Source organism: Prionailurus bengalensis, chromosome C1 (assembly GCF_016509475.1).
Source record: "Prionailurus bengalensis isolate Pbe53 chromosome C1, Fcat_Pben_1.1_paternal_pri, whole genome shotgun sequence".
Taxonomy (NCBI): Eukaryota; Metazoa; Chordata; class Mammalia; order Carnivora; family Felidae; genus Prionailurus; species Prionailurus bengalensis.
This window is the reverse complement of record NC_057345.1, coordinates 26,646,982-26,659,158: the sequence shown is the minus strand read 5'-3', so window position 1 is coordinate 26,659,158 and position 12,177 is coordinate 26,646,982. Positions and strand designations below refer to the sequence as shown.

Below are 12,177 nucleotides of genomic sequence, written 5' to 3'. Positions count from 1 at the left end.
ATGGCGGGGGCGCCTTAAATAGCGCGGAGGGGCGGGGTGGGGGCAGGAAACGCCACGGGAGGGCGGCGGGGCGCTTCTCAGAGCCGGGGGCGGGGACCAGGAGGTGCCGACTCCCTGTAGCGACGCTTAAGGAAAGGGCCCCGGGACTGGCACTGGGAATTAGGAGGCGGAGGGGGCTTGAGAGGCCTCTGGCTCCCCTTCTTCGCCTTCTGCGCGGTGTTCCGACCCGGAACCCTCCCAGCCTCAGTTTCTTTGGCTCTGGAACAGGAGTTCTGCAGGGCCAAACCTTTCCCAGGTGGCTGGATTTAAAAGGATCACAGCGAGAACTTTCTGATCCTGCAACTGACCTGAGGGCTGTGAGGGATGGGCAGATGCGGATGAGGGTGTGGGGCCTCGAGGGAAGGACCTTTCCTTGACCATGGGGTCCTCTTGCCCTATGTCAGAAAAAAGAGAGAAGACCATTCATTTTTCAGGGTGCCACCGTGTGCCCCGGACTTGGCAGTCGAGGCTCATCAGGACGTGGGGGACCACATCGGGAGAGAGGGGTTATATCTGCCCCTCCCTAGAGTCCGTGGTGGAGCTGGGCTCTCAACCCAGCCTGAATTCTTGCGGAATTCTCAAACATCTCCACTCCTGGGCAGGCGATCAGAGGTCACTAAGCAACTCCCACAGATCACTGGAGACTGAAGAGGAGGGGCTCTCCACCTTTAGCTTGGATCCCTTGCTCATGCCTCTAAATGGGGAGGGGTCTCCCAAAGGAATGAAAAAGTGGGGGGGGGGGGCAGAACCTGCCATCCTTCATTCAGGCATCGCCCTGTGGATGAAAGTTAATGAGGGTCTGCTGTGCTGCAGCATTGTAAGTGGAGCTGGGGGGTTGACCATAGCCAGCCAGGTGTGGTCTCTGGTCTCCCACTCTCACTGGCTGCTACAGGAGGCCGGAATTGAGCATATCAGCACTTGGGTAAGAGTAAAGTAGCAAATCTGGAAGGTTCTCCTGAGGACTACAGGGTGACTCAGAGGGGACTTGGTTAGGGACGTTTCCTGAGAAGACTGAATTAGCCGGTTGAAGGGGGTGCAAGGGGGAACATTCTAGGCAGAAGGAACAGTGTGAGCAAGAGCCTGGGTTGCAAGGTCTCGAGACCTTGGCTGCTGCCCCTAGGGTGCTGAGACTTTGCTGGGAGGAGGCCAAAGAATCTAGAAGTTGAGACTTTGCTGAGGACTCCTGTGCCTTTAGGCAAGTTGCTTAAACCCCTGTGCCTCAGTTTCTTACTCTGTAGAATGGGGATGGTGATTGTTCCTACTGTGTGGAGTTGATAGGAGATCCAGTCAGCACATAGCATAGTGGTACACAAGGAGTTTTCAAGTGAGCAGTGGCTAAAAATGTCGTGAAGAAACAGTTGTGACAAAAAGAGTCTGTGGGTTGGTCTTGATGGGAGCAGAGAGGACTGAGGGCAAGGAGACCCAGAGTGGAGTGGTGGGGGGCAGGACAGCTAAGGAAAGGAAACGTGGCAGGTGGGGGCTGAGGCCTGGGGACAGGTGGTGGAACGGTCCTGGTTTTTCTGCAGCAGGTTTTCTGCAGCAGGCTTCAGTCCTCAGACTCCCAGTGCCCCAGGGCTGGGTCCCTGAGGGTCCTGCCCTCAGCCCTGGCAAGCAGACTTCTGGGGCAGCAAGTGTGCTGGGCCTGGCTCAGACCTCAAAACTTCAGGATCAGACTGAGCTGGCTTCCCCTTCCAGGCCTGTCCCTCAGGGCCAGGCTGAGCAGAGCCTCCTCCCGGATTTCCAAAGCTGACAACTGCGCCCACTTAGTTCTGACCTCGGAGAGCATGAGAACAGAGGTCCCTGGAGGCGGGTTCTTACCACGCCCCCAAGACAGCCTTGCTCTGAGTTCCTCTCCCGCTGCTGGGCCCAGGCTCTCCCAAGCCTTTCTGATCCCCTCTCCTGGAGGGAGAGAGGAGCAGGTGGAGAGGGCAACGCATCCTTGGAACCCCACACCTCCCTGTCTTCCCACTGCCCTGACCCTGTTTAGGCCACTGTCTCAGTGTGCTCTCAGTGGGTCTCCTGGCCTCCAGCCTTATCCCTCTCCCCCTTTCACTATGTGATTGAGCCATACTCCATTACTGTAGTTCTCTGAGCGCTCTACTTGTGCCCATGCCGTTCCCTCTGCCTGGAGTGCCCTCACATGCCTAGCCTACAAGTCTTTCTATGCTCTATGTCAACTTCTCCCAGAAGCCCCCTTGCTGTCTCCCCTGGGTTAGGTGAGCCTTGGTGCCCTCAGTGGCTCACGTATTGCCCCTGGGTACATTGTTTTATTTTGGGTTTTTGGGTGGCTATTTTTAAAAATTTTATTTTTAGTTGTGGTAAAAAAAAAAAAACACATAAAATTTACCATCTGAACTGCTAAAAAATGTACCATTTAGTAGTGGTGTTAAGTACATTGACATTGTTGAGCAACAGCGCTCCAGAACTTTTTCATCTTGCAAAACTGAAACTCTCTACCGATTAAACCTCCCCCCACCCCATTTCCCTTCCTCCCACCCCGGGTGCGTCACTTACTGCATGAGACTGAGGGCCCCTAGAGGGCACGCAGTGGGGTCTTCTTTACATCCCCAGCACCTAGCAGGGCACCTGCCCCATATATGAACGTATTAATTCAGCATGTTTTTTTTTTTTTAATTTTTTTTTCAACGTTTATTTATTTTTCGGACAGAGAGAGACAGAGCATGAACGGGGGAGGGGCAGAGAGAGAGGGAGACACAGAATCGGAAACAGGCTCCAGGCTCCGAGCCATCAGCCCAGAGCCTGACGCGGGGCTCGAACTCACGGACCACGAGATCGTGACCTGGCTGAAGTCGGACGCTTAACCGACTGTGCCACCCAGGCGCCCCTAATTCAGCATGTTTTTACTGAGCACCCCCTGCTGCTGTGGCACTGTCTTACACAGTGGTCCCTGGAGACCAACCAGGGAATGACAAGACTCTCTGTCCTTGGGGATTTTACACTTTAGCTGTGGGGAGACAGAACACAGAACCTGCTAGATGGCAACAAAGCTATGTGGAAAGCAGGGAGGGAGGGTTGAGCATGCTGAGGGTGCAGTTTTGATGTTGAGTAGAAGAGAGGAGATTCTCTCACTAAGCAGCGGGCATTTGATGCGCACCCTGAAGGAAAGGATGGAGCAAAAGAGCCTTCTGGACAGAGGGAACAGAGAGTGCAAAGGCCCTGAGGCAGGAACATGCCTGGCAGGAACATTTCCTGCTTGAGGGCAGCAAGGAGGTCCATGTGGCTGGAGTGAGGTGAGAGAGAAGGGGTGCATTCTGAGAGAGAGCAGATGAGGTGTGGGGTGGGCAGATCTTAGAGGCCCCTCAAGGGCTGTGTGAGATGTCTCAGGAGGTGCAGGCAGGGGGGTGACCCGGCCTGACCTGGGTTGTAAAGGATCACTGGGGCTGTGGTGCCGAGAATGGACTGTGGGGGTGAGCGGTGAATATGGACATCCCCCTTTGGGATAGGACTTGTTGCCCAGCTGTGGGAGTCTGGGCAGCTGACAGCCTCCAGCTGTTAGCCCTTTCAGGTCCACTCCAGCTGTCCAGGTGGCCAAGCTCGGGGGGGTGGCCCCAGGCAGTGACTGAGCCAAGCAGCGGTCAAGGGCCCAGCCAACTCCACGTGACCGCCTCTAACCGACAATCTTTGCCTGATGGACACAGCACAACAGGTCTTGTCGCTCAGTCCCGCTTCCTCCCCTTTCCGTTCTTCTGCTTCCCAGAGCTAGGGCAGGAAGCAGGGACGTTGTTGTAGTAATCCAGGTGCGAGATGATGTGGTTGTCTCAGCTCAAGCTGCTGTAACAGAATGCCACACGCCGGGGGCCCTAAACAATGGAAATTTATTTCTCACGGTTCTGGAGGCTGGAAGTCCAAAAAGGTTCTTGGTGAAGACCCTCTTCCCGGTTTACACAGGGCTGTCTTCTCATTGCGTCCTCACATGGTGAAGGGAGAAAGGTCCTCCCTCTTCTGTGTCTTCTTCGAAGGGCACAAATCCCATTCTCGAGGGCTTCACCTCCCAAGGGCTCCACTTCCTAATACCATTACAGTAGAAGTTAGGATTTCAAGGTGTGAATTTTGGGGGGACACAAACATTCAATCCATAATAGGAAGCTGAGACCAGGGTGATGACACAAGATAATCTCCTGTTTAGCTTGGGCTGCATGGTGGCTGTTATTTCGTGCAGTAGGTGTGGTTGTGAAGGCTGTGTGTGTGTGAAATCTAAATCTATCATGTGCGTGAGGGAAGGAGGCTTGCAGTGAATGCTCATGTGCTGGGGAAGGAGGAGATAGAAGCTTGTACCCTGAGAAGAGAAGGCCAGGGGACATGAGAGCCACCTTGTGGTGACAGCGTTGTGTGCTGGGGACTCTGGATGGTGAACAGTAGCTCCAGGTGTCCTGGATCAGGAGAGTGAGGTGCACTGCTCAGAACAGCTCTCAGGCTCTCAGGCCGAAGGTGGCACATCTCAGGACAGGGCTGGGACATCCTGTCAACCACGGTCCTCACCCCCAGCCTGGAGAAGGGGCCTGGGGCTGGAGGCTCAGTCTGTGCTGAGCTAGCCAGTGATGTCCTCTTGTTGCTCTGGCCTCCAAGCCATCCTTGGCCAGGCAGCTGAAACTGCCCTGGAAGATGCTGGAATGTGTGGCAGCAAGTAGGAGAGACCTTCCCTGAGACCTTTGCAATCATCCAGGCCAGGCTACGACTGGCCTTGTTGTGGTCTGGGCAGCAGGCAAGCTCCTTCCTGGATATTTACTGAACACATTAGCACCATACTGCTGGGTTACCTTCAGTGTCTCATCTCTACAGCAACCCCAGGGGTAGTACTGCTCTGAGTGCTGGGATGAATATGGTCCCTTTGTCCCTCGGGTCAACTCTCCACCCTGCTCTGTGCCCCAGGAGGCTGAGCCATAACTGGCTGCCTCATTTGGCTCCCTTGCTCTCTGGATCCTGGTTGGGTTGTGTCAGTGGGAGCCACTGGCAGGAGAGCAGGAGATGAGAAAGTGAAGTTGGGGTATTTATTTGGTCGCTGGGGTGGAATGCATCCTTGCAGCTCCAGTGTGGCAACCCAGTCCATGGCTACCCTGGTACAAGCCCCAGGGCACTGCAGTAGTGTTTGTGGTTTCCTTGATCATGCCCATACTTTTTAAAACAAATTGGCTCAGTTGGTTAAGCGTCTGACTCTTGCTTTCAACTCAGGTCATGATATCATGGTCGTGAGATCAAGCCTGCGTTGAACTCCATGCTGAACGTGGAGCCTGCTTGGGTTTCTCTCTCTCTGCCCCTCCCCAACTTGCGCACGTGTTCATGTGCATATGCACCGGCTCTCTCTCTCTCAAAATAAATAAACATGAAAAAATATCCCTCAAGGAAACTCTTTTAAAGTTACTGGGTTTGAATGTGCCATCTGTTTTTTGCTGGGACCCTGACTGGTGCAATTCACATTGTAATGATGACAAGACTGCTGTTCTGAAAGCTTGCCCAAGGTGCAGCATGGTGACTGTGGTCATGAAGTGGTTAAGCTATGATTCAGACTGTAGGGGGTGGGTGTCAGCCCAACCCTGGGCCCTTTAAGCTTGGTTAGCTTACCCACCCCGCTAATAGCCACACGAAAGAGCAAAGGTGAACCACAGCCTGTTCTGTGGACATAGTGATCTGCCCTCTCCTTGCCTGCATTGGCTCTTGGTTCACTGCTCCTAGGTTTCTGGCCCCTGGCCTTGGCTTTGATGGTCACTAAATGTGTCTCTCATTAGTGGAGACTTGCACCCCCTTTTGCTTTCCATTCCAGTCTGGCTTGAATGTTGGTGTCCCCTAAATTGCAGGTCACCACACAGTACTGGGGGTGGGGTGGGGGGGGCTGTGAACCACCCAACTGTTGGTTACTGCAGGAGACGAGTATGTTACTGTCTCCCCTGACTCGGAGCTGTTTGAGTTCAGCTCCTGTTCTCCTATGCAGTCTCCACCTCCTGCCAGGGCCCCGGTGAGCCAACGATGCTCAGGGCAGATGGAAGGAGCTGCTGAATGATGCTTGAGTGAGGCTGGGACTCCCACCTTTAGAGGAGACAACCATCCTGTTGTGGCATATTATAAGGAATGAGAGTATGAATAACAGAGATTTGTGTACACAGGGTGGGGACGTGGATTGTTGATGGTGGTGATTGGGTTATAAAGGAGGAGGGAGTGTGGTTTATCTATGGGGAGAACAATGATTGTGTGTGTGCTCAGAGCAGTGTTCTCACTAGAAACGCGGGAAGCGCTGTTGCAGAGGGAGCACAGCGTCCTCTTGTGACCACACTTACAATCACAACATATATACCAGTAGGTTCCACCCACATCCCCACCCAGATCAACCCCAGCCCCAGTCTGCCTTCACCCCCAGACGTACAGCCCTCCTGAGGCCTACCTTCCCTGCCCTCAGGGTCTTGTGGGTGGGAGTACAGAACAGAGGACGGAGCCAACCTGTATAAAATACAGCCTTTATTGATTTCAAGGAACATCTACCTTGAGTCTCTGGCAGCAGAGTCTGGGAGGCTGGCACTAGGTTGACCACGTTTGTGGCAAGAAGACGGCCGAAAAGCTGTCTGAGCCTGGGAGGAGCAGAACTGGGCGAAAGGGGGCTTCCCCTGAGGACAGTGGGGACCAGGAGGACACCCGAGTATCTCGAGCAGCAGGTGGCGTCACAGAGCCATCTCCTCCTCCCCTTCACAAGCTCACCCTCAGGCCTTTGGACCTCCCACTGCTTAGAGACTACTTCCTTTCCAGCCCAGAACCTGGGTGCTTCTCCCAAGGGAATGAAATTCCCTTTGATCCGGTGCGTCCAAACCAGGGCAAACATCTCACCTGCAAACACCTGCTGCTTTCTCCTCTAGGAAGCCCTTCTCACCTCTCTCAAACATTTTGTACTCAGGGTAGGTCTCTCCTGATCACTCCCTCCTGGGTTAGGCGGAAGCTCTGCTGGGAGCCTCCTGGGGGTCCCCTCGCACTCAGTCGTTGATTTGTTTCGACGTCTGTCTCCCCCAAGGGCTGGCGCTAGTTCTGGGGTGTGACTCATACCTGGGTAGACAGCACAGTGCCCAGTGCTCAAAAAATCTGCCAAAAATGAAACGGGATAGAGTAGCGAATTCAAAGTGGGGGCACCCAGCACCTGTAGGACCCCTCCCCCCGTGCAGTACTGCCCATCTGTCCCCACTGGCAGCTCCAGCGTCGCTCCCCAGCCTGTGGTCAGATGGGGGTCATGCTGGGTGCAGACGCGTGTCTCTTGTCGTCGCCAGAGTCGGAGCCCAGCTCCCCAGCCTCCACCAGCTTGTGGTGGCAGCGGCAGGTGGAGGCCCGGCTGGTGGAGGATGGGAGGCTGTGGCCCTTCGGGGGCTTGTTCCTGGCTATGCCTCGCAGGACCCTGTGGAAGATGAGGTAGCAGATCTCGCAGATGGTGAGCACGATGCAGACGGCAGAGGCACCCACCATGAAGTAGGTGAAGACCTTCTTCTCGGTGGGCCGCGCGATGTAGCAGTCCACGACGTTGGGGCAGGGCGCCACGTTGGCACACTGCACCAGGCGTGGCATGCCAAAGCCATGCCAGAGCGTGTGCAGCACGTAGAGGAAGAGGAATTCGATGAGGAGCTTGAAGATGAGGCTGAACAAGTAGGTCCACCACAGGCCGCCGTGCTTCTTGCCCGCGTTGGCGTACAACTTGGCGCACTGGTCCCCGTGCTTCTGGCGGTGCCGGCGCTCACGCTCCTCCCGGTAGGCCACGTGCAGGATGACCAGCAGCGAGGGGCACGTGACAAAGATGAGCTGCAGGGCCCAGAGGCGGATGTTGGAAATGGGGAAGAAGGTGTCGTAGCAGACGTTGGTGCAGCCGGGTTGTTTGGTGTTGCAGTCGAAGTCCTTCTGCTCGTCCCCCCACACGCGCTCCGCGGCCACGACGTACACCAGCACGCGGAAGACGAACACCACCGACAGCCAGATGCGCCCAAATGCCGTGGAGTACTTGTTCACGCCGCTCAGGAGGGCCTGCAGCGTCTTCCAGTCCATGGTGCTTGGCGGGCGTGCCGGGGGCCGTGCCCACCTGACGGCATGCAAGGGAAAAGTCCATGTTTAATGTATGGGTGACATTAAAATTTTTTTTATTATTTTAATTTTTTATTTTGTTACATATATATGTTATTTTGTTATATGTATGTGTATATGTATATACATACACATATATATGTGTATGTATACACATATATATACACATATATATGTATATATTTATGTATTTTTTCATTTTTATTTTTGAGAGACTGCAAGCAGGGGAGGGATAGAGAGAGGGGGACAGAGGATCCGAAGCGGGCTCTGTCTTGACAGGCTGACAGCAGTGAGCCTGATGGGGGGGGTGTGAACCCAGGAATCGTGAGATCACCACCTGAGCTGAAGTCGGATGCTCAACTGACTGAGCCACCCAGGTGCTCCGCATAGGTAACATTTGATGTGAGCATTTACCGTGTATCAGGCACTGTTCTGGGGTCTTTATGTGGATAGATGCGTTTGATCAGCCAATGACCCTTTGAGATCAGGACTATTATTCCTCCCAGGCTACGGGCAGGATACAGGCCTAGAGAGAGGCTAAGTAACCTGCCAAAAGTCACAGAGCTTGTATGCATGAAGGAAGGGAATGTGCATTTGCTGATAATAACAATGACCATTTATTGAGCATTTACTATGGGTCAGCCGAGGAGCTAAAAGCTGTGCAACACTATCTCCTTTAGTCCTTATAATGACCCCATGAGGTAGATACTATTATGCTTCTCATTTACAGATGAAGATAACCGTTGCAAAGCACTTAACACATAGTAAGTGCTCAATAAATGCTGGCCACTCATTGTGAAATCTAGAGAGGCCAAATCACTCATTTAGAACTGCAGTTGGATTCCAGGCCAGGCTGTCAGTGTGGGGGGTGGGGGCAGGCTGTGCTCTCCACCACCTCCTACCCCTCCTCTGCTGGATGCCTGTCCCAGACCAGGTTCTTGCAACTTACTTCACTGATTCCTTGCTACCATCTTGTGAGGGTGGGGTCATGAGCCTGTAGGGGCCAAGGGCAGACCGCCCCAAGATAGGCCACTTTGGCATGCAGATGATTTTGAGTTAAAAGCAATCAAAGCTCATCAGATTCAGGAAAAGCTCTTTATCTCTCCTTCAACTGCCTAGAAGTATTCAGATAGAGGACCTGCTCCAGGAAGAGAGCCATCACCGGAGATAACTACATTGTTATTCGAACTAAGGAGGGTAGACAGAGAGGAGCCTAGCAAGGCCTGTTTGATCAAAGTCCTCTACATCCCATTGTTTCTGAGTGGCCCAGCAAACCTTTGTTTACCAAATACTTACTCATTTTCATCCTTGGTGAATTGTATTTCTTCCCTTTGAAGTCCCAGACCCCTATTCCCTTCTCTTTAGTTCAGGAGGGCATATATACCTCCTTTTACCTGTCTTTGGAATTTCCACATCCATGTGGATTCCCCATTCACAGGAAATTAAATTAGATTTTCTCTTGTTTATCTGTCTCTAATTTCATTCTTAGTCCAGCTAGCAGGACCGTAGTCCAGGTAGAAGGGCAGAGGATCTTCTTGCTCTCTGGCAAGCCCATTCTGCAGAGGGGAAACTGAGGTTCAGGGAGGAGAAATAACCTCCTCAAGGTCTCCCAGTCAGTAGGTGGTGACGGTTGGGAGAACAACTCAGGTTGGGGGTGAGTGGGGGATGGTAGGTGGTTTGGCTCCTGGCACACCAGATCCAGGGAAAATCTAGAGACAATCCCTCTCCCTGTGCCAGAGCCTGGGGGAGCCCCAACCACCCCAGCCATGCTGGATGCCAGGGCTCCGTGGTGGGGAGACATACTTTGTTCAGGCCCCAGAACCACCCATCTTCCTCCCAGTCCTGGGATGACTCAGAGGGTGTGGATGGGTGGGTCTGCCTGAGTACATCTAGTGTCTGCCTGCTGCCATGGGTGTGGGAACATGTGTCTCCATGTGCATGTGTGGGCCTGTGTGCACATGTGGGCTCTCCTGGAGCACACGATGCCCCTCTGAGCATGCATGATGCCTGTGGGTCCAAATCTTGCAGGGCCCCCCTCACCCCTCTACTGCTACCACCTTGCTCCAAACCACCATGACTCTTGCTGGTATTATTGCCAGGGCCTCCTCGCTGGCCTTTCGGCATCTGTTCCTGGGCCCCTAGAATCCACTAACTTGGACCGTGTCACTCCCTTGTTTAAAACTTTCTACCAGCTTCACATTACGCTTAGGATGAAACCCCAGATTTTACATTCTCACCCTGCCTCTCTCTGCTCCAGCCACATGGGGAGAGTTGGGGACTCTGCAATTATTCCTGCTGCCAGGAATGCTCTTTCTCCAGAACCTTGCATGGCTGGGTCCTTCTCATCGCTGAGGACTCCCCAGATTACCCTGGGTCTGGGAGCCCTGCCCTCCCAGTCACTCTGCTGTCTCCTTTATTTTCCTCCTCGAATTTAATCACCATTTGAAATTAAAGTATTTGTTATTTTTTGGTTCTTATTTATTGTCTGTCTCCCCCGCTAGAATATCAGTGCTGTTTTGCTTACTGAGTTATATTTAGTGGCTAGTGTTTGGCACACAGTAGGTACTCAGTAAGTGCTGGGTGATAAAGAAATGCATGCTGACTTCTCAGAGAGGCAGCTTGGAGGGAAGGGCTGTGAGGTGGGGGCAGGTAGGTAGCCTGCAGAACAATCTGGACAAGGTAGCTTGGGGGAAGGACTTCACGGCTCTAGCCAGAGGGAGAAGGCACATTTGCTTCTCAACACCTCAGCTCTTCTGATGCCTCTTCTCCAGGAATCTCCAACAGCATGGTGTGACTGCAGAAGACCCCATCCCTGCAGACCCTCTTCTCCCCCACGTGCTCCTCTGAGACCTGGCCTTATGGGGACGAGCAGAGAAATGTGCACTGAGCATGGAGTCACATCTGGATTCCAGCCTCAGCTCTGCCCCTTACTAGCCAGGTGACTTCCAAGAATCCCTTAATAGTTTGACCTCTGTTCCTTATCTCTAAAGGGAAAGAATTCCTACTTTCTTGAGCTGTTGTAAGAATCTTAAGATCATTCCCTCCCCAGCCTGCCACTCACCTGGTGGGAGCTCAAAAAGACTGAAGTGGTGGTTGGAGCCCAGTCTGCCAGCCTTCCCGAGGAGAGGGGCCCTGTCACCCGACACCCACTTGGGTGCAGCCCCCTTCTGGGTCCCCACCTTCCACCTTCCACCCTCCGGTCCTGTCTGTCCGGTCCCGCCCAACACACCCCAGGGACTCCACTCATCTGCAAAGAATTTCCCTCCAAGCTCAGAACTGGGACAGGTGGGGCCAGTTCTGATTACCCCAGCCGGCCACCAACACTCCCCACCACCCTCACCCGCAGCCATCCTCTTTTTCCCAGCCCGGGACCAAACTTTGCCCAACTGTCGCCACACTCTATAATGCCACTGCAGTCTCCCCCCACTCCCCTCACCCACTTTCCTTTCATCCGGGGCAGCTCGGGAGCTTGCGGACGTGGGAGGGGGGTGTCTCAGAACCTTCCAAGCCCCCTAGAGCCTCCACCTCGCCCAGAATCCAGGGGCGAGAGGGCACTGGGGGTGTTGGGGGAGACCCTTCCACCACCTCCCTTCCTTCGCCCCCCTCTCCTCAGCCGGCCCCGCCGCTGCGGGTCGCCCGGGAGCGCTCGAGTCCCGCCACCCCACCCGCACACTCACCGGGAGCCCGCGTCCGGGAGCCCCGCGCGGCGGCGGAGGGGCGGGAGCCGGGCTCTGCAGTGGAGGCCAGGCGGGCGGCGGCGGCGGGCTCAGCTAGGGGGGCGGTGCGGAGGAGGGAGGTCCGGGGAGGAGCCTGGGAGCCGGCTCGGCCGCAAGGGGTCCGCGTCCAGTCCCGCTGCCACCCGCTGCCGGGGCGGCCTTCCGAGGGGCTCGTCGCTGCTCCGAGCCTCGGTTTCTTCATGTGGGAAATGGGGGCATCGGTGGCCATGGGCAGGGCTGTTGCACAGGCTCCAATGAGATCAGGGGCGGGAGGCACTCCAAACTGTTAAGTGCTGTGACCCGGGACAGCCTGCAATCATGACTCGCCCACACGCGTTGCCACGGCGACTGTGCCCGCGTC

At 54.6% G+C, this 12,177-nt stretch overlaps 1 protein-coding gene across 2 annotated transcripts; it reads right to left on the bottom strand.

Annotated features, from left to right (window-relative positions):
* Nucleotides 1-6,502: 6,502 nt before the first annotated feature.
* GJB3 (gap junction protein beta 3) lies at nt 6,503-11,880 on the bottom strand. Of its 2 annotated transcripts, none has more exons than XM_043574421.1 (2): nt 11,778-11,880; nt 6,503-8,098 (listed from the first exon to the last, which is right to left on the bottom strand). In XM_043574421.1, exon 2 carries the CDS (start codon nt 8,062-8,064, stop codon nt 7,252-7,254), a length of 813 nt encoding a protein of 270 aa, XP_043430356.1. In that variant the 5' UTR covers nt 8,065-8,098; nt 11,778-11,880; the 3' UTR covers nt 6,503-7,251. The 2 variants fall into 2 exon arrangements, with proteins under 2 accessions (XP_043430356.1, XP_043430357.1); XM_043574422.1 differs by lacking the exon at nt 11,778-11,880 and adding an exon at nt 11,162-11,303.
* Between the last annotated feature and the right edge of the window lie 297 nt (nt 11,881-12,177).

What these genes read in the sequence shown, in the direction of transcription:
- GJB3 (XM_043574421.1), bottom strand. Translation starts at nt 8,064, where the DNA reads ATGGACTGGAAGACGCTGCAGGCCCTCCTGAGCGGCGTGAACAAGTAC.